This window comes from Ictalurus punctatus, chromosome 11 (genome assembly GCF_001660625.3).
Source record: "Ictalurus punctatus breed USDA103 chromosome 11, Coco_2.0, whole genome shotgun sequence".
Classification (NCBI taxonomy): domain Eukaryota; kingdom Metazoa; phylum Chordata; class Actinopteri; order Siluriformes; family Ictaluridae; genus Ictalurus; species Ictalurus punctatus.
Genome location: NC_030426.2, coordinates 5,521,105 through 5,541,512, shown reverse-complemented (window position 1 = coordinate 5,541,512; position 20,408 = coordinate 5,521,105). Strand labels below are relative to the sequence as shown.

The 20,408-nt window shown below is 39.8% G+C and overlaps 2 protein-coding genes across 3 annotated transcripts; one reads left to right on the top strand and one right to left on the bottom strand.

The window, feature by feature from the left end:
- Window positions 1–2,261: 2,261 nt before the first annotated feature.
- On the top strand, window positions 2,262–5,323 carry rps10 (ribosomal protein S10). Its single transcript, NM_001200146.1, has 6 exons — window positions 2,262–2,284; window positions 2,942–3,091; window positions 4,155–4,329; window positions 4,753–4,830; window positions 5,069–5,124; window positions 5,246–5,323. The coding sequence occupies exons 2-6, from the start codon at window positions 2,942–2,944 to the stop codon at window positions 5,285–5,287; spliced, it is 501 nt and encodes a 166-aa protein (NP_001187075.1). The 5' UTR covers window positions 2,262–2,284; the 3' UTR covers window positions 5,288–5,323.
- A 1,072-nt stretch (window positions 5,324–6,395) lies between these two features.
- On the bottom strand, window positions 6,396–20,334 carry nudt3b (nudix (nucleoside diphosphate linked moiety X)-type motif 3b). 2 transcript variants are annotated; one of them, XM_017479829.3, is made up of 6 exons: window positions 20,034–20,334; window positions 17,732–17,842; window positions 14,468–14,512; window positions 12,603–12,758; window positions 11,967–12,051; window positions 6,396–10,749 (listed from the first exon to the last, which is right to left on the bottom strand). In XM_017479829.3, the coding sequence occupies exons 1-6, from the start codon at window positions 20,130–20,132 to the stop codon at window positions 10,553–10,555; spliced, it is 693 nt and encodes a 230-aa protein (XP_017335318.1). In that variant the 5' UTR covers window positions 20,133–20,334; the 3' UTR covers window positions 6,396–10,552. The 2 variants fall into 2 exon arrangements, with proteins under 2 accessions (XP_017335318.1, XP_017335319.1); XM_017479830.3 differs by lacking the exon at window positions 12,603–12,758 and having other exon boundaries at window positions 20,034–20,330.
- Between the last annotated feature and the right edge of the window lie 74 nt (window positions 20,335–20,408).

Sequence of the window (20,408 nt, the reverse complement as noted above, 5' to 3'; positions counted from 1 at the left end):
GGAGTTTTTTTGCACACACAAAGCTTCATAACTATATTGGTTCATAAAACTGGGATTAAACCACTCTAGTCACATGGACTACATTTACAATGCCTTTATGAATTTTTTGGAGCTTGAAATTTTTGGTTACTTGGACTGTAAATGGAGGCACAGAAATCTCCTAGGTTTTATTAAAACGTCTTCATTTGTGTTCCGAAGATGAATGAAGGTCTTCTGGGTTTGGAACCAAACGAAGGTGAGTAACTGATTACAGAATTTTCATTTTTGGGTGAACTATCCCTTTAAAGTTGTGGAACATCCAAGTAATTTCCAATTATCAGTTGTGTTATACCAGCTATGAACAGTTGTTCCCTCACTAGCATCTTTTTTTTCTTCCAAAAATGTTAAATAAATGTCTCCTTATAGAAGGCATCACCATAACAGAGATTATACACTCACTGAACACTTTATTAGGAACACTGTACTAATACTGGGTAGGGCCTCCCTCTGCTTTCAAAACAGCCTCAATTCTGCATGGCATGGATTCCAGAAGATGTTGTAAACATTCCAGATTCTGGTCCATGTTGACATGATTGCATCACGCATTTCCCACAGATTTCTCAGGTGCACTTTCATGCTGCGAATCTCCCGTGCTACCACATCCTAGAGGTCTTCTGTTGGATTCAGATCCGGTGGCTGGATCACTGGACTGGAGAAGGCCACTGAAGAACATTGAACTCATTGTCATGTTCATGAAACCAGTTTGAGACGACTTTTGCCTTGTGATATGGTGCATTAACATGCTGAAAGTAACCATTAGTAGATGGTAAATTGTGGCCATGAAGGGATCCAAATGGTCTGCAACAATACTCAAATAGACAGTGGCATTCAAGCGATGATTGATTCATATTAACAGGCCCAAAGTGTGCTAAGAAAACATTCCCCACACCATTACACCACCTCCACCAGCCTGGACTGTTGACACAAGGCAGGTTTGGTCCATGGATTCCTGCTGTTGGTGCCAAATTCTGACCCTACCATCTGTGTGCCTCAGCAGAATCGAGATTCATCAGACCAGTATACTGTCCAGTTTTGTTGAGCCTGTGCCCACTGCAGACTGTTCTTGGCTGACAGAGGTGGAACCTGATGTGGTCTTCTGCTGTTATAGCCCATACACCTCAAGTTTCCATGTGTTGTGCATTCTCAGATGCTTTTCTGCTCACCACAATTGTACAGAGTGGTTATCTGAGTTACTGTAACCTTTCTGCCAGCTTGAACCAGTCTAGCCATTCTCCATTGACCTCTCTCATCAACAAGGCTTTTCCATCCACAGAACTGCCGCTCACTAGATGTTTTTTCTTCAGTGCACCATTCTGAGTAAACTCTAGAAAGGTAGAGTGTGAAAATCCCAGGAGATCAGCAGATATAGAAAAACTCAAACCAGCCTGTCTGGCACTAACAATAACCAAAATCACTGAGATCACATTTTTTCCCCCATTCGGTGGATGTGAACATTACCAGAAGCTTCTGATCCGTATCTGCATGATTGTATGCATTGCACTGCTGCCACATGATTGACTGATTAGATAATTGCATGAATGACTAGGTGTACATGTGCTCCTAATAAAGTGTTCAGTGAGAGTATGTTGTTATTTATTTAATATTTATTCTTTAGTCTTAGATTATGTGGCGTGTCTGCCATACCAGTCCCTGTGAATGAGCTGATACTATAGAAATACTTACATATTAGAACAAGCGCATTAATATAAAACTGTGTGGTACTGGTGTCAGAGCTGCTGTTACTGTAATTCAACACCATTGTGGTATAACTTTCTTCAGAAGCAATAGACATTTAAATTTGCAGACATACTGTCGATTAATTACGCACTGAGACTCAGAGAATAAAAGAGAATAAGTGATATGTATTATCAATTCAATTTTCGATTCGATTCTTTTTTTTTTTTTTTTTTTTTTTTTTTGCTTACAGTGATATTAAATGTTGACTGGACTCGAATTCAATAGATAGCATTTAAAAAATAATTTTAAAAAAAAGCATGTTTCCTTAATAACAAAAGCAGAGAACCGCCATGGATTGAAAACAAACTGTTCAGTAAAGGAACTTTATGTTACATCTGTGACGTTAGAACAAACGTGACGTCAGCAGTCGTGGCGTTAATAGGAACCTCCAGGTCGCTAGATGGCGGTGTTTATTTTTGAACAGACCGCCGCACTGCGCTGATGAAAGAACTCCCGGAAGTGCTGTAACGCGGTCCTTTCCGCCTCCGGTTTCTCAACAAGCGCAAAGGTAGGCCAAGTCTAAAGCCAGAAAATCCGTTAAAAATCAACGCAATCTTTTTATTTATCGCGTGTTTTTAGATATAATTTGTAAAAAGTATATCTTGTGTGCATGTCCTTAACAGACTTTCGTCAATTAAGCTTTGCGTCACTTTATTTTTTGATGGTAGATGTGTATCGGTCAGAGTATGCTAAGATGGAAACTAGAAGTCATATGTTCAGAAACAGCAGCTGAATAAGTCTCTGAACAGTGTGTAAATTTACTGGTATTTATTTATAATATCACCGATATAAACACCGAAATATCACGGTGTACAAGCGTAGTTGTGAAAGTTTGTTGTAGTAGTCCGAGGGCTAGTGTTTAGCATGATAGCCTCAGTAATGTCGGGTTAATGGAGGGAACTACAGAAATGGAAAGCAGTATGAAGGTTTACAGTTTAATTTGTCCAGTTTAGATACAGAAGCGTTACTGTTAAACAACTCAACTTTAATGAGTTTTACACTGCACTGAGACCTGAAATGAAAGGGATGATGTACAGAACTATTGCACTGGGCTTAAAATGATCAACCTTTAGGTCTGCTTATAAGTTTTTTTTTTCTTTCTTCTCTCTGTATCTATATTTCTCAAACCTAAAGTCTAACATCCCTGTAACTTCTGTTTGTGTAGATGTTGATGCCCAAGAAGAATCGCATTGCCATCTATGAGCTCCTCTTCAAAGAGGGCGTGATGGTGGCAAAGAAGGACGTGCATCTGGCCAAGCATCCGGAGCTCGCTGACAAAAACGTGCCCAACCTTCACGTGATGAAGGCCATGCAGGTGAGGGTTTACTCTGGAACCTTGTCAGCGTGCACGTCCGAGAGTTTCTCAGTTTTTTTGAAAATAAGCAGACACACTTGCACGGTTGTGAACATCCTGGAGTACTTCTCATCTTGTCGAACACGGCCCATGCATGGGTGGTGTTCAAACATTAACACTTATGTGACTAACCTTTAAAGGCTTCTCAGAAATATTGGGATAATTGCACAGACATTATAGATGTGCAAATACAAAAGGAATGCAGTGTACAAAGATTTCGGATGCAAACGGATTAGTCCTTATTTATGTTTAAAATTAAAGATTAGTGTAAAAAAAAAAAAAAAAGAACGGGTAACCGTGGAGTGTCTCGGGTGGCATTGGTCCTTGGTGCCTTTTTTTGTTGGTGTCAGTACTTGGCTGGTTTTGCATTAGGGCTGGGCAAAATGACATCTTAAAATGATACTTCAGGACATTTCTATGATACACGATGCACAATATGATACAATTTGGTTAACAAACTCTGCAAGAGAGTATCAAAATAAACAAATGTTAGACTTTGAGTTTGACTGCTTTTCTTTAATGCTACAAAGAAGATTAAGTTTTTAAAAAATTACATTAAATCAACAGCATTTATTCAGTACCATTTAATTTGTAATTATTAAGTGTTCTATACACACATCACCATACCAGCGATATATCAGTAAAGTGTATCGTGTAATCATTTATCACGATATCGATGTATCGCCCAGCCCTACTTTGTATTAGTATCTAAAGATGTGAGAATTATTAAACAAAACAGTATTGATGATTAGGTCTTGTGCATCACCACAGTTAACACATTTTGTAATGTACTCCAGGTTGTTTTTGATTGGTTTCTTCACCCAGTAATTCTGAGGGTGACCCTCGCCATGGTCTCGGAAAAAGTTTTTTTGTCCCAGATTGAGTGTAAACTTTTAAACACATTGAGTTCTTTCATTAGGTTGTCTTTTACAACTGGTTCCACTGTTACATACGGGCGTGTTTTAATTTATGTTGAGTCCACAAAGACATTGAATAAAATGTTTGCTTTTGGCCCTCCTGACAGTCTCTGAAGTCCTGCGGGTACGTCAAAGAGCAGTTTGCATGGCGCCACTTCTACTGGTACTTGACCAACGAGGGCATCCAGTACCTGAGGGACTTCCTGCACCTGCCCCCTGAGATTGTACCCGCCACTCTACGCCGCCAGACCCGCCCTGAAACTGCCAGGCCCCGCCCCAAGGGTAAAGACTTCCTGCTCTATTAGTTAGGGGCTTATAATCATTGCTAGGACATAGGGCTGGGCGATATGACACACATCATATACTTGAGGACATTTCGATGATACCACTATGCATATCACAATATATAATTTTAAAACAAACTGTCCGAAAAACACTAGGAAAATAAACAAAATACAAAAATCTAATGAATGGCAACTATTCAGTACCATTTAATTTGTGATTGTTAAAAGCATACAAAATACTTTACCATACCAACAATATTTCAGAAGTGTATGATGTAATCATTAATCACATTATTATATCTCCCAGCCCTACTTGAAAGCATTATTTTGTGGAAACCGTTGGCACAGGATTATGAATACTTCAAGATCTTGACTGATCAAATGTCAAGAAAATAAAGGCCAATTCTTTTTCACCTTTCAGGTCTGGAGGGAGAGAGACCAGCACGTCTGGCACGTGGAGAGGGAGACAGAGATGCCTACAGGCGATCTGCAGCTCCGCGTAAGTACACAGCACATGTCACAGTTTAGAGTGGGTCAACACACACCCTTTATCCAGGAGAAATTCTAACTGTCAACATGGGCAAGAACACACCGCACTGGTGTTACAGGATGTACCCTATTATATCTGGGTTGTTTCCAAGCCGGTAATGTGTAAAGCCAAAACCAGCATGTGGTTACACTGCAGTGCTTCTGATGCGAGTTGTTTGAAGGCGGTCTGATTCATTGTGTTTCTGTAGCTGGAGCAGACAAGAAGGCTGAAGCAGGTGCAGGAGCTGCTACAGAATTCCAGTTTGTAAGTACTACTGCTTGTATATGTACAAGTGTCTTGTAATGTAACTGTTCATTATTGGGGATTTATGGGGAAAGGATAATGCTGACGGGTTCTCCCCTCCACTCTTTTCCCCCCCTCATAGAGAGGTGGCTTCGGGCGTGGCAGAGGACAGCAGCCACAGTAATTTTCCACATTCTCTGTATAATAAAGCTTGGAAAACATTTATGCCTGTGAGTGTTTATTTTTCCTATTGACTGTTTGTCACCTTTTACATCTGGCATTAGCATGCAACCTTTTCAGCTGTATGTACACGTGCGCATGCACAAATAAGTTTAACAGAACACATGGTCTGTGGGTTTTCATACAGTACAGCCTGATAGATCAGACTAGGCTTTATTTTTTTTTTATTTTTGATATCAATGGCATGTTCTGCAGCAAATGCGTTTCGTTGATTGAATATTACATTTATCCACAGGTTATATTCAGCCTGTGGGCCTAATTATGTTCTCCCAAAACTTGTAAAAGGGCCTTTTAATGTTTGAATCTGCTGGGATTAGACCACAAGGTGTGAGCTCAGTTTTAAGTGTATTGGAGGGAAAATAATTTGAGTCTGTCTCTCTGAACATTTAACAGTAATTTATGTAGCCTGAATTGTGATGTGTAACTGACAATGACTACATTTACATGCCCATCAATATTCTGGTATTAACTAAGTTTTGTATAATGATTTAGTATTGAGTCATGTAAGGAAGTGTATGTTCTAACAGGTGCTTTCCTGTAGGCTAGATATTTAGGAATGTCAACTCGGGCATACTTACAGCAACCATTATTGACCTTACATGGAATTTAATGTGTGTGTAAGTGTAGTTAGTGGCCACAATTCCTTGTGGACTAAGCACGCACATCTCCTCTCAGTGGATTTCTGAATATGTTTAAATGCACTGAATCTTCCAGAAGTGAGAATCAATATTGTAGTAATCTGAATCAGGCAATTGGATTGTGCTTACCTGACTTAATACTAATTAGAGTATTGCTAACTTCAGATTAATATCAGAATATTGATGTGCATGTAAATGCAGTCACTGTTAGTCAGATATTCTCCTTTGCATCTCAGAAGTTGGCACCCCCATCTAAAAGGAAAATTGGACTTGGTTTTAATTTCCTTGTGTGGAGGAATATCTCACACCAAATGTCCAGCCAGTAAGCAGTGCTAGTTTTCCCAGGAATGTCTGCAACATATCTCTTCCATTTGGCACTTACATTTTATATACAAAATAAACCCAGTGAAATGGTAATGTGAAATACTGATGTTTATTTGTTGGCACATTTATATTACATTCTCAAACTGGTATATTCCACAATCCCAAAAATCACAAAGCAAATGTTGCAGGTGTGCTGAAAGGTCACAGCTTTATGGGCTGTATAAGTGATGTAGGTTTTTATAGGCAGCAGCCCTTTTTGGAGCCTGAAGAAAATGTGAAATGTCCTGATTCGTTTAGAACATTTTTACTAAATCTAGCTGGTGTTTTGATATAATCTACAAGTTTACATTCAGGGTCTGATGCATTACACTGGCTCTGTTGATAGTAAGATGCAATTTTGTGAATGATATCTAGGTCAAATTTGGTCTGGACAGAAAATGCAGTGGTTACCAATCCTTAATTTTTGTTTGGTATTTTGGAAATCTTTTCAACAAGACTTGGACAAAGTCAGCTCTGGGCAATTTAAAAATGACTACAAAGCCTTTTTGCTGCACAGGAGATCTAGTAAAAAAAAAAAAAAAAGTCATACAAACATTTGTGTATGAAAGTGATGGAGCTTAGGGACATTCATCAGATTATCTCATAAAGTCCGTTATAGCCTCGAGCCAAAAAAAAACAAAAAAAAAAAAACGACACCATCTACCTGGTGAAAGGACCATATGTTGTATACATATGACCATATAATTGTAAACCCTGCTATATTACTAAGTAATAAGCTAAAGCAGTGATTTTAGTGTTATACAAATGAAAAAGTCCTACCTAGCAAAATCTCTCTTATGGATTGGCTCAGTTGGCCTATATCAAGATTGGCCTTTTTTTTTTTTTTTTTGCTTGCTCAGAATTAACCAGAAAAATCCTAAATAGCAGCAAAATCACCAACTGTGCAATCTGCACATCTATAAATTGACTCAAAATTAACTCGGATTAATAGTCATGCTGGAATTTGATCTAAACAAAGAAACAAAAGGGAAACGTTGTGATCGGCTACAAGAAACATTGTAAACCTGGACCTACAGCAACTTAAACAGCCCAAAAAGAATAAATTCCCACACGTCCTGTTTGGGGGCTTTAACAGTTCCATCGCCATTCACCAGAAACTCACAATGTGTACCATCAGACCCAACATGAAAAACCACACATACTGTACTTTGTCTTTTTGAATTTAGTTTATACAGAAAGAAAACAAAGTCTGGCTAACTACAGTGGCTCCAGATTCACAGTATTGTGCCAACTGCTGCATGCCATCAGAAGGGCAGTAAGCAACCTGGCTAACACAACTTACTAGACGAAGAAGAAAAGACAGGAATAAAGGAGGGGAGGGTGACAGTCCACATTTCTTACATTTTGAAACAAGGTCTCAGTTACAGCCTTGTTTAGCCCTGCATGTTTTTATATAGTTCCTGTCGAGCAGGTATCGAGTGCTCGATTGAGGCGCCAACAAATTCTTTTAAGAGATCAAGGAAAAAATATCACCTCAGAGATCAACGTACATAAATAATACCATCTCATCCAAATCAAGCTAACAAGAGGCCACGTTAGCCTTCATGCATTTGGCATGAGCCTTTTTGCAAGCTTAAAATAAATTTGTAGGATGACTAAGGCATGTGGGTTTTTTCTTGGAACATTCAAAGGGACTGTTTTGGCCAAACTGAAAAGTGCCTTCAAATGTTCTAAACATAAAACGAGATGATATTATTATTTGTTTAATCCTGTGGTGATTTCAGGGATACATATCAGGCGGTCTGGGGTAACCCGTTGGATGACGCTGAGATTAAATTCTGGAAAACAGAAAGAAGAAGAAAAAAACAAGGCCAGAAAAAGCCAAAATAGGGGGGTTTTTTTCCCCACCCCCTAACGATTATCAGTCAGTACAGGGTTTCACTGTTGCGTCCAAAAATGCTCGATCTTGCGGCGGCTTTTTTCAAAGTTGTGCGGCGTTTTTGTGCTTCTTTGCGGAAAACTCCTCGAATTGGCGAAATTGCAATTGCACAAAATAGTTTTGCGCAGTCTTTCTCAGTGGTGTTTGCTGGTAACTGAGACCTTTTAGCTGTACTCATGTTCGACACAGGTGAATCGAATAGGGCTTTGGCTGAATACACGTTTTGATGCGGTCACAACTCGTGTTGGCCCAAATCTGAGAAAAATTGCAGAGTTTCCTTGATTTTGCCGTTCCATTTCTGCGACTGTAAAATCCTGTAGGGACTGAATAATACACTGTGACATCGCTAAAGAAACACATTCTACATAAACGACACAGAAATGGTTCCATTTAGGTTACCTTGCCCTGGCTGTCTGCAAAGATCACGTCGGTTAAGAAGCCAGTTTAACAAACGCAGCAGGAAATGCCTGAAGACGTCTAAAAACCTCACTAGCCAAGTGTGACTTCCACACACAGTAAATGTCACGCTTTGTTCGAAAGCTACCCAACATGCTGAAATGAACATAAGTGTCAAATCTAGCCCTCAGCAATTAGTTCCCCACCAGTGTGAACATAAACCGTGATCAGTCAGAAGAGACATGGATGAGGCTCGTGGTTAAATGCTGCGAGTGACTTCTAGCTCAGGTGGATGTGGATGATGCCGATAATCAACAGTGATGACTCATTTCACATTATAAACCTGTAATTCCTCAAAATTTGGCTGTAATGTTTTTCCAAATGTAGAGGAGTTCATAAATCTACAGGTAAGTGGGGCATCTTTTAAAAGGGATCTTTAAATGTGATTTTCTTTATTTTCCTTTTTGGGGTATGAACAGGCTTTAATTGGAATACATGCAGGATAGACATATTTCAGTTCAGGAAGGCCTGTATGTCAAAATCTACCACCGTGGAGGGTTTTCCCAGGCCACCACACATATATTATGCAAAATCATTTGGGACCAAAGGGGGGGGGTTGCACCTCAATAATGGGCCCACATTTAGTTTTGACCGTTACCCTGGCCTGACCTACCAGGTCAAATAAACAGCTCCGTAACAGGAGACACTAATAAATTAAAAAGGTGGAGGAAACCAGGATCCATTTGATATGTGCCTAAAAGGGTCTTTTCCAAGAAGCTGTCCTGTTATATCCTCTGACATTCACAAACGTCACCTCGTAAACTCTACAACCCTGTCACGCCTTCTAATTTAAGTGGTTCTGAGTGGTGATTTGTCTGGTTAAAATGTAAATAAAATCATTTTTCCCCATAACTATCATCACCAATAACATTGAAGTTACTGGACCTGTAGGACTCACTGACAGCCATACATGTTACAGCATGAATGGATGCGAGCAGAGCATACAACTCATCAGGTACCATCATGTCCTGTTGGCTTACCCTGTTTGCTGGCCTTGTAAGCATTTTTGGGGGTTTACGATCCCTTTAAAGTCGGTGTTCTGACACATTTAGGCACCACTCTAGTAAGGAAATACGCATAATTAAAGCCGGGCGTGTATTTCGTCAACCCATAAAATATTTACAAAATGGCAAGGGGGCAAAAAAAAAAAAAAAAAAGAGGAGGAAGAGATCACTCAAAAGACCTACTGACACCAAATACAGGTTGAACATTCATCAGTTCCCAAACTTGTAAGACAAATAAATATCAGTGCTCATGCAAACCAACTGACCTCTCGCCAACTCCGTCCGTTCAGGCAACTAAGCATTTCCTTCTCGTTGTTGGGGTGGTTTCCGAGAACAAACACATACTCGCACTACTCACACAAATACATGCTCACTCGCGCTCACATACAAGAAAAATGGATGCGTAAAAAATATTGAAAAGCCTCAAGCATAAGCACTAGGCTACGTGTATTTACATCACAACAGTAAAAAGTAGTTCTTGCATTCATTTAACCTCACACTTGGGTCACAGAGGGCACTAAAGGGAAAAAGAGTAAGGGGGGGGGGGGGGGGGGTGTTCATGCAACTGTCCATTCTTAAGGAGAGGTGTGTGTGTGTTGGGGGGGTGGGTGGTAAATCAGAGTAGAGAGCGACAAACATTAAATTTACATTTACAAAACATGTTTTTGAATATTTATCCAACACTTTGTCAAGTTTGTGCCACCTCTCTGGCACAAAAAAAAGGGTTGGCAAGGCAAACTGTATTTTAAGAGAAAAGGAAAAAAAGAAAGAGAAAAAAAAAAGAATACTGAAAGAATAAGAGCGAGAGTGGTGGCGGAAGCATCCGGAGTGTCAGTGTTGTGCGTTAGTTATCTGATATCAGAAACAGAGCTCTGACTGATGTTGTAGCTGGGTGAGAGGTCTTCAGCTATCGTGGCCACTAGAGGAGTGCCGTTGCTGGTCAGGCAGCTCTCCTGTAGAGCCTCGAAGTAGGTGGCCTGCACTGGCTTGTGACACTGCAACACTTGTATGGCATCGTCTATTTTAAACCATTCCCTTTTTCTCCCTGTCAACAGAAGAGGGTGCACATGTGCTCGGAGTGAGGCAACAAAAAAGTACTCCATTTTAATTGCTCACCTTTTTTTCCATTACCAGGATATACACTCACCATGCAGTTTATTAGGAACAGCTGTACAGTCATGCAGTTATCTAATCAGCCAATCATGTGGAAGCAGCATGATACAAAAAGAAAAAAAATGAGGCAGATACAGGTTAAGAGCTTCAGCTCAAGTTCACATCAAACAAGAGTGAAGACAAGAAAAAAAAAAGTATGCTCTCTGTGACTTTGATCATGGCATGGTTGTTAGTACAAGATGCTGGTTTGAGTATTTCAGAAACTGCTGATCTCCTGGGATTTTTACACACACAGCAGTCTCTAGTGTTTACTCAGAGTGGTGCAAAAAACAAAAAACACCGAATGAGCGACAGTCCTGTGTGTGGAAACGCCTTGTTGATAAGAGAGGTCTGAGGAAAATGGCCAGATTGGTTTGAGCTGCCAGGAAGGATATAGTAACCACTGTCCACTTTACAGCTTGGTTGAGTCTGTGCCCATGATGGCCTCAGATTCTAGTTCTTGGCTGACAGGAGTGGAACCTGATGTGGTTTTCTGCTGTTGTAGCCCATCCACCTCAAGGTTTGATGTGTGTTCTGAGATGCTTTTCTGCTCACCACGGTTATAAAGCGTGACTGAGTTACTATATCCTTCCTGGCAGCTCGAACCAATCTGGCCATTTTCCTCCGACTTCTCATATCAACAATGTGTTTCCACCCACAGAACTGTTACTGACTCAGTGTTTCTGGTTTTTTTGCACCATTCTTTGTAAACTCTAGAGACTGTTGTGTGAGAGAATCGCAGGAGATTCGAAAATACTCAAACCATCCCATTTGGCACCAATATCCATGCCACAGTCAACGTCACAGATCACACTTTATCTTCATTCTCATGTTTGATGCGAACATTAACTGACGCTCTTGACCTTTCTTTTGTGTTGTGCTGCTGCCATATGATTGGCTGATTAGATAAGACTAAAATGCCGGCTAAGTGGTTACATCACAGTGTGTCAGAAGTAAAGTGCAGGATTTGGATAAAATAATACAAGGACAAAAGCGCGTACAAACAGAGAGGCGATTATGGTTACATTCCTGCTGCACACTGTACACACATCAGAAAGAAACCCCAAGTAAAATGGTCCGATTGTAAGTACAAAACATTTCTACACTTACCAATGTTTAGAGAGTCTTCCCAGTCTTCCAATACTTCTTTTACAATGAGAACATACACGTACGTCCTGTGTTTCCTATCCTGGTTCTGAGCGTGTGCGTAGGGGGACAAAAACAACAACAACAACTCTTTTAAAAGGTAGCAGTGGTTAAAAGTAGTTTGTCTTTTGTAGGTGTGTAGTGACTGATTAAATGGGAACTAACTACATGGAGAGACTAAATTGGGTCTGAAAGAATCATTTGAACCAGTTGTTTGGATTTGCAGATTTACCATCATACCTCAATCTCAATTCAAATGTTGTGTCACACGTATGAATGGGTCACGTGAACGTATGAAAGGGTCATGTGCTAATGTGAACATAGGGTTATAATTTACACGTGAACTTCAGGGGCTGCCAAGACTCATTTTGTAATACATACTAAGTAGACTTTTTGATTTAAAATTCTCTCATGGATCATTTTAAGAAACCGTTAACCAAAATGATCCATTATGCCATAACACTACCTGTTGATAGCAGTGTCAGTGAGGTTTAGTTAGTGCTTCAACTCTTGGTCAAGCTTTCTAACTGTCTCCCACTACAACATTTATGCTTATACCGCCATCACCGAGCTTATACTTGTTGCAAATTGCTAACCAACCGCGTTCTGGAACACAGAGTCCAACGATATAAAGTGCTGCAGGCATGACGTGTTTCTGTAGGCCAACCCGGAAGTGAACATCACCCTGGTTCCCCCGACAAAAATCCAACTGGATTCTTCCATTGGCGTTTGCGGCTTGATTGTAGAAAATAAATTCTGCGATCAACAACAGTTTATGATTCTTACACTTTTTCTTAAATCAAAATAATCTTCACAAATGAACAACTGTTATGAATTTTGAAGCCTAAACACAATCGCCAAAGCTAAAATTATTCTATAAACGAACTACACCACGGTCACCACCACTGAGCTTTATAGCACTACAATGTGATGACGTTTAATGTCCCGGACAACCTCTGTAGTGGCATTTAGCCACTAATTAGCAACCGGCTTTTTCAAGACACGTAAGAGCTTAACAAAACAACGAGTGGTGTATTACCTCTCTATATTATATCTTAAAACGTGAAAATATACCTTATTTCAGGCATATAACCTAAAACTAGAGATGCACCGATATAAAGGCGATTTTCCACGCTATCGACCAATAGTTTAAAAACATCAGACGATCAGGGCCGATTATATCCCGTCAATCAAAAGAGGGCGGGAAACCACATCGATTTCGTGCTGTCTGTAAAGATGATGTCTCTTGTGTGGAATGACGACAAAACTGCAGTGTGTAATATCTAATCTCTGTACTGATCAAATTTACTCTGCAGCAGTGAAGCGGGAGTTTCGGCGTCGAGTCTTTTTTTTTTTTTTTTGGTCGAGCTGCTCGCGTTGAATTAAAGCACCAGTACAGCGTTGAAAGATTTAAATGACGATGAGTTGACAAAAAAGTATATACATATTGCACAGAAACATATTTGTAGAGTAGTGTATTTCATATCCATTTAATGTTAATATATATAAAAAAGTTGATATTATATATGACCAGTTTGATGTTCAGTGATGGAGTAGAAATTATTTTGTTTGTGGAGAGTGAATGTGAGACTAACAGGAGGTTTTTTAGAATTCAGTCAATGTTAATATGAATTAATAACATTCAATAAGTTAATAATCTTACTTTAATCTTCAGAATTGAGTTCATGTGTTAATGTTAATCAGAGTAATGTGTTTTCTGTTGATGAGACCAGTTACTGTGAAACAACCTGCTGAAACGGAGAGAATAAAGTTTTTATTTGCATTTCCTTCAGAATTGTGGAATTAATTATCATTAATTTAAAAGAAGGCATAAAAGGCAGAACTATCGGTATTGGTTACCGGTATCGGCCGATATCACTCTGAATAATCGGTTATCGTATCGGCTGAGAAATTTAATATCGGTGCACCTCTACCAAAAACCCATTGACCCATCCGAAATGCTCTCATTTCCCTCTCATTTCTGCACCACTCTACTCAAGTCCCCCCCCCCAATATTGTGATGTTAAAGTAGGAAACCATCCAACAACTGGAACATGATCACTAATGAAAGACCGGTTTCACTAGCTCGATCAGGAATATAATTTGGATAACTGCATTCAAATTATAAATTGTTTGGAATGCTTCTCCATCGCTGAATCCCATTTGTTTTTTTGTTTTTTTTTACATTCAGTGGTCCAAAAATAATTCTCCAACTCTGTTATCTGTGAATGAGATTATTTCCATTACAGATCTAACACTTTCCATACAAGTTTCCAAATGGTCGACAATTTTAGGCCGAAATCACCTCATCATTTCTTATTAAAATGCTGAACGGTATGTTCCCTTGGGGCCCTCTGCACTGCACAGTTTTATGTTCGAGCTGAAGTGAGTGCAGTGCTTCCTGACTAGAATCACAATCACTACTGCAGGAACAAAGCATCATCAGTTTACTGGGTGATACTTACCTCAAATATTCCTACTAGTCTTCCTAAAGTGCCCTTGACACCAGCCTGTTGGAAAAGGGGAGAAAAAGAACAGTCAGAAAAACAAAACGCGATTACACAAACCCAACAGTATAAACGGAGCAGAACAGAAAACCCCGATCTGATAAATGGGGGTGTTGACAAGACGCGTCATTTGACATTTAATGATAACTTGCTGATCCGACACCACCACCTGTTTTATCCTTGATCATGTGAAGTGCTCGTCATAGCCTTGCTATTCCTCATTTAACATAAAGCAAATTTTAGAAGCAGCAACCTTGCAGTCACAAAGTCCCTCCGTTCGCAATATTACCCTAGGACACCTCATATAATCCTCACGAAAAAGGAGGAAATGCACTTAATGCACACTGACAAACATGTAAGCTAGGTTTAATCAGTGTTTGGAAAATTGGCCCTATGAGTAAATAACCGTGAAGTAAGAGATACTCTGAACAAATCCCGATCCAAACACCGTAAAGATACGCTACCTGGATCTTTGAGAATACAGTCTGAGATTCTGTCAGTGTTTAAACATCTCCTAATCAAATAACGTTACAGAGTTCTCTTAGGAAAGTCGGAGGACGTTTCAGTTAGTACAAGCAGAACTCCCTACACTCCCTACCCTCCACTGCCCCAGAATTTAAATACATTTCTCCAAACCAATAAATGAATAGATAAATAATTACATGGTCTTCTGTAAAGAACAAATTATGCGTATTATTATTTCCAAATGTATGAAACACTTGTGCTGGTACAGTTCAGGTGGCATTATGTAACAATTTGTGTATTAATTCGGTGATTCCTGAAAGTATTTCATGGATTATTCATTATGAATAAATAAAATCAGTGAAGTTACAAGAAATGCACCAGGTAGACCAGGCTATTTCACCTTCCAGACTGTCCAGCTACATTCACACTATGTAACCAGGCTTTTCTGATGAATAAAGCCGAACAGTATAAATGTCAACATCTCAAGATGTGATATATTTGTGTGACTCTCTGTGGTTGCTCTTGTGGTGTACTAAGGACCCAGTCGGACGTCTACATAGACGTCTAGATAGATAGCACAGTGCAACCTTTGTAAATTAAAACATTTTTTAACCAGATTTGTTGGAGCATGATACCAAATATTAGTACCAATAATACTATGACAAAGATTGGCTGGAGCAAGTACAAAAACCATGTTTGTGATTTCTTTTTTCCCACGTTTCAGTATTCAGCCAACGGCTTGTGGAAAGCCAAAATTTCAATATCCAGCCCTCGTGACAGAACAGCAACACTTAACGTTAAGGGTGAATACATATTAAAAGCCTTTCATCCTCGTGTAAAAAGGTTGAAACATTAAACGCCTGCCGCTTTCCCAAAACAGCTACTGTCTACAAGAAAGCCAGTTTGAAAGTGTCTCTTGTATTTTTGCATCAGTTTAAAAAAAAGCTGTAATTATGTCTGCTGAACTGATCGTTTTCCCTGACCTTGCATAAGGTTGATATATTTGTATACCCAGGCCTGTCAGGATAACTACGTTTGTTGGACGATATATTGTCCCAGAAATAATTGCGGTAAATGATGATATTATAATTTTAAGACCATTTTATGCCACTGGTATAATGATAATAACAACAGCATAATAACGCAAGTTACACCCTTTTAAACAGCGATGAACTTTTCATTCTTAAGAATATTCAGACACTGGAATTGGAAGGTCAAATAGTGTTTGTCTTCCGACAAAAATATCCTTTAAATGTAGTCGGTATTTCGTCACGTAATATTTATTCATCTCAGTCACTTTTACTCTGACTAAAATGGCTTCGATTATCAGTCAACATTTTAGTTGATGAGAAAATGCAAAAATTAACAAATATTCACACCTTTTATATATTCAATTAGACATGAATCGAAAAAAACGTGAAAACTGCAACTGAGGTGAAAACCTGCTCTTCTGAAATAATATTATTACATTGAGTACACTACTGTAATACAATATTATGAATTCTTTATGCTTCAGTTGTTCGTCGTCCGTGTTTTACTGCGTTGTTACGGAAAGAGCGTATTCACAACGTGACTTACCCATTCTACCCAGCGTCTTACTTACGTTCAACTTCACATGTGCGTTCGTGTCATTTTGTGCAGAAGCAGGATGTAATATTAGGTTTATGTTGTGTAAATGTGATTAATCTCATGTGTATAGGATGCGTTTGGGTGAGTTCATCAACCCGCTAGTCAAGCGCTTCAGTTTACCGTTATTCGTTCACTGTTCACTGGCTCAATCCCTGACATTATTGACTACAACTGGATTACTTTGAAACACTAGAACTGTTCTTTCTAGATTTTTCTTCTTCAGAAAACATCGTTAATATCTTGTCTTTTTTCAACAGTATGTTTTCATTCTAATCAGTGCTAGAGCTTGCTACACATCTTAAATTCGAACGCATGCACATTTTTTTTTTTGTGCATTTTTATCTTAAATTCGACAAATATTAGAATTTTCTTGAGCAGACGAGAGGACAGAAGCCGTGTGAATGGCTAAAATGGTGGTGACGTTCATTCTTATGTAAACAAACACGCGTGGAATCACAACGAGCAATATCGAAGTCAGCAAAAATGATCAAGGTCACGTCCGTATATCGTACGAGAAGTCGATAACGTAGAGGCCTATAATTAAAAGTAAGCAGCTCAGTGTTCTTTTAACAGCACCACGGTCACTTATCATTATGAGAGCTTCTGACCAACTCTACACCCTATTATTCGAACACGTTGAGGTAAAATATCTGTGAAATATAGTCTGCAGTCTGCGGGTGCCCAAAAAGGCCTCTGCTGTTGCTGGAGTTCAGCCGAACTGGAATTCAGCCAAGGTGTAGAATAAAGAGCAGTAGTTAATCTGAGTGGAACGCCCTTTAGCACTTGTCTGTAAAATGATCACCCCCCCTACACATGAGTGATGAGAGAGTATCGCTGTCTATCACAAGAAGCTATGATCAGGACATTAGGGTCAGCTTAGAACAGTTGTATAAGTATATAACAGCACCATGGGTTGGAAAACACAAGGTCTCACTGGATAGTGAGCACAGTTTTCAACAAATGAATAGCCTTTTGTTTGAAATCTGTTAAGAGGAAATGTGCTATATCTACTATTATTCTTTTTAATCCTCTTTTTTTTGTGCATTGTGAAACTGTAAAACTCAGTGATCCAAGTGCAGTAAATTAATAACACAAAAAGCACAAAAGCCAAAAAGAAAATGCTCTGACCTCTTCACACACTTCTCGAACAGCAGCAACGTTGGGCTCTTCGTCCGGTTCCATTCCTCCTCCGGGCACAATCCACTTATCAGGATGTCGGCTGCTACTCACCAACAGCACCTGAATAAACACACGGTAGGCATCTGAGCCAGCACGCAATATTCATTACATTCTTCAAGATTCAGGATCCTATCTGATCCGATACTGAGCATCATTATTTGGCCAAACTCTGTTCTGGTATCAGTGTGGCCAGCTTAATGACTCCGTCGTTAGATTTGGCATCTTTTAAGGCTCCTTTAGTGGATTTTTTTTTTTTTAAACCCACAGATCTACCGACTGTCCTGTCCAGCTCTCCACCTCATATCACAGCTGCTGGTTGTACGAGTTATAAGAGCAGGTTCAGTCGACTCAACATCACCTGACCGAGTTGCACCTGTGTCTGCCCATGTTCCCAACAACCAATTATTGATCAGCTTTGCTCCCAACAACCAATCACTGATGAACCAATGTTTGTCCCACCCCCACACTTCTTTGTTTTTCATGTTATACTCTCTTCTTGACTATACAAGTAATAAAAAAAAAAACTTTTCCAACGGTAACTTTTTCCTTGGTTTCCATTTAAAAAACAATTTTCCTCACTACCACTCCCTCTACTTCTCTGCGTTCTTGATAAAAATTACAGTATTTTGTAAACAGCTCAGTTTTGGTGCCATGACCAAAGACTTATTTCTATAATAAACAAATTTATATATTATAATCTATTCTGATAAAATTCTACTCTGTTCAGTGTCTTTTCCGGAAATCTTCCTTCTTCATTTAACACATTTTGATGTGAAAATTATTACGACGATTCAACGCCTACGTAAATGAATACAGAACATCATCAGGCGATATCTACCAGCTTTTTAAGCATGCATTAGCTACTTTCCCCTGAAGGTAGATGGTTGATAGCTGTATTATGAATCAGACAGCGATCTACATTTTTCAATGCTATGAACTGGCATATTTCATGCTACAAATGACTCAAATCGACTCATTGAACATGGAACAAAACTTGACTTAACGACAGCCACCATCACTTCACCGATTTTTTCTTATAACGCAAGAGTCAGTTCGGTTTCTGTGAGGATGTCTGCATCGTCTCGGTATCATCGTATGAGAATCAATCAATCAATCAATCAATCAATCAATAGATAGAAAGAAAACGTGGGATCAGTGCGTCCCGGATGAAGACTGAACAAAGTGGTTTGGACATGCCAAACAGGTGGCTTTTCTTGTTTTCACATAAGCTGTAGAAAAACATTTCCATGGAAAATGAACCCAGTTAGTAGAACTTACCAAGACTATAAACAAGCAGCACAGCCCATTAGGAAGTTCAAATAAATAACGTTAGCTAAAAGAGTCTGGAAGTTCATGGACTCTACAGTGGCTTGCATAAGTATCCCCCCCTCCCTCCCTTTAAACCTTTACACATTTGGTAGTGTTACAACCTGGTGCTAGAACTAGTTTCACAGTAATTGCTTGAATATTTATACAAGAACAAAAATGACGTTTTTCATTTATTAAACCCCACTTCAATATTTTGGGCTAGTTTGTGTATATTCCTAACATAGCATATATTAGCAAGGAAGTCTATTTCAGTAACTGGAAAAGGTGGAAAAGTTCTGGGGGGGGAGGGGGGACTGGAACAGGGGAATAGGGGGATGGGGGGTGAATACTTATGCAACGCACGGTATTCCGTTAACAAGCTACCTAGTTAATCCCATAACTCTGAGAATATCCCGATCATAGAACTGAATTTAAAGACAATCAAAGCTAGCTGCTCACACAGAGCTTCAGTAATGAGTAGGCTAGTTAGCTAGCTAGCAGTCTGTTCCTGCATAGCCACTTCACAGTGTCATCACATACCGCGGGTCAGTTTCATACCACACTGCTCCTGTTCGAGGAGACACACAGCTTTCCATCCAGCACGGAATTATTATCCTTTTAATTAAAAAAGAAGTGAGACGGTTTCAGCCGCCTCGCTAGCCAACAGCCCCACGACTAGCTACTAGCTAGCTAGCTACTTTAGCATTTTCATTGACAAATCGCACCGTCTAACTCAGCTAGCTAAACGTTAGCCCGCTACAACAGATGCTACCTTCCTTAAATAAGAGCTACTGAAACTCGGCAATTGCCGCTTCCTCTTTCTAGCGAAAATGCGTATTTATAACCTGAAAGCGCTCGGGAATATTGTAAACATTCAGTGATTAGAATGTGACCAGGAGTCATTATCGTGGCCCGCTGCGTGCACGCAGATCCGCGGCCTCACCTCCTCCTCGGTCTCGCTCCTGAAGCACAGGCAGGCGGCCCGCTTCTTATACCCATCTCCATCATAGGTGCGAGTTTGGTTAGACTTCAGCTTCATCATCTCGGCACGTCGGGAACTGGCGAATATCAGAGCGCAAACCTCCGCGAGATGACACGGCTTCACACGCAAAGTTCACGAATGGAAACCCCGCGTTTTCAGTACAAGAAGTAAGTTCTTCTACGCTTCATTTTTCTAAAGCCAAGCGCATCTCAGCCACAGACGCCATTACTGAAACCGCTACGCCGCGCGCGCAAGCTGATTGGCTGGCACCGGCTCTGCGCTAGTTAAATTGCGTAGGCGCTGTTGCGGAATCGCAGCCCGTAACAGCGAGGATCC

What these genes read in the sequence shown, in the direction of transcription:
- rps10 (NM_001200146.1), top strand. Translation starts at nt 2,942, where the DNA reads ATGTTGATGCCCAAGAAGAATCGCATTGCCATCTATGAGCTCCTCTTC. An exon ending in ACGTGATGAAGGCCATGCAG is followed by an intron (nt 3,092 to 4,154) that starts GTGAGGGTTTAC and finishes CCCTCCTGACAG; the next exon opens with TCTCTGAAGTCCTGCGGGTA. An exon ending in TGCCAGGCCCCGCCCCAAGG is followed by an intron (nt 4,330 to 4,752) that starts GTAAAGACTTCC and finishes TTCACCTTTCAG; the next exon opens with GTCTGGAGGGAGAGAGACCA.
- nudt3b (XM_017479829.3), bottom strand. Translation starts at nt 20,132, where the DNA reads ATGATGAAGCTGAAGTCTAACCAAACTCGCACCTATGATGGAGATGGG. An exon ending in GACTAGTAGGAATATTTGAG is followed by an intron (nt 12,759 to 14,467) that starts GTAAGTATCACC and finishes TGTTGATCGCAG; the next exon opens with AATTTATTTTCTACAATCAA. An exon ending in ACTCTGTGTTCCAGAACGCG is followed by an intron (nt 12,052 to 12,602) that starts GTTGGTTAGCAA and finishes GCACACGCTCAG; the next exon opens with AACCAGGATAGGAAACACAG.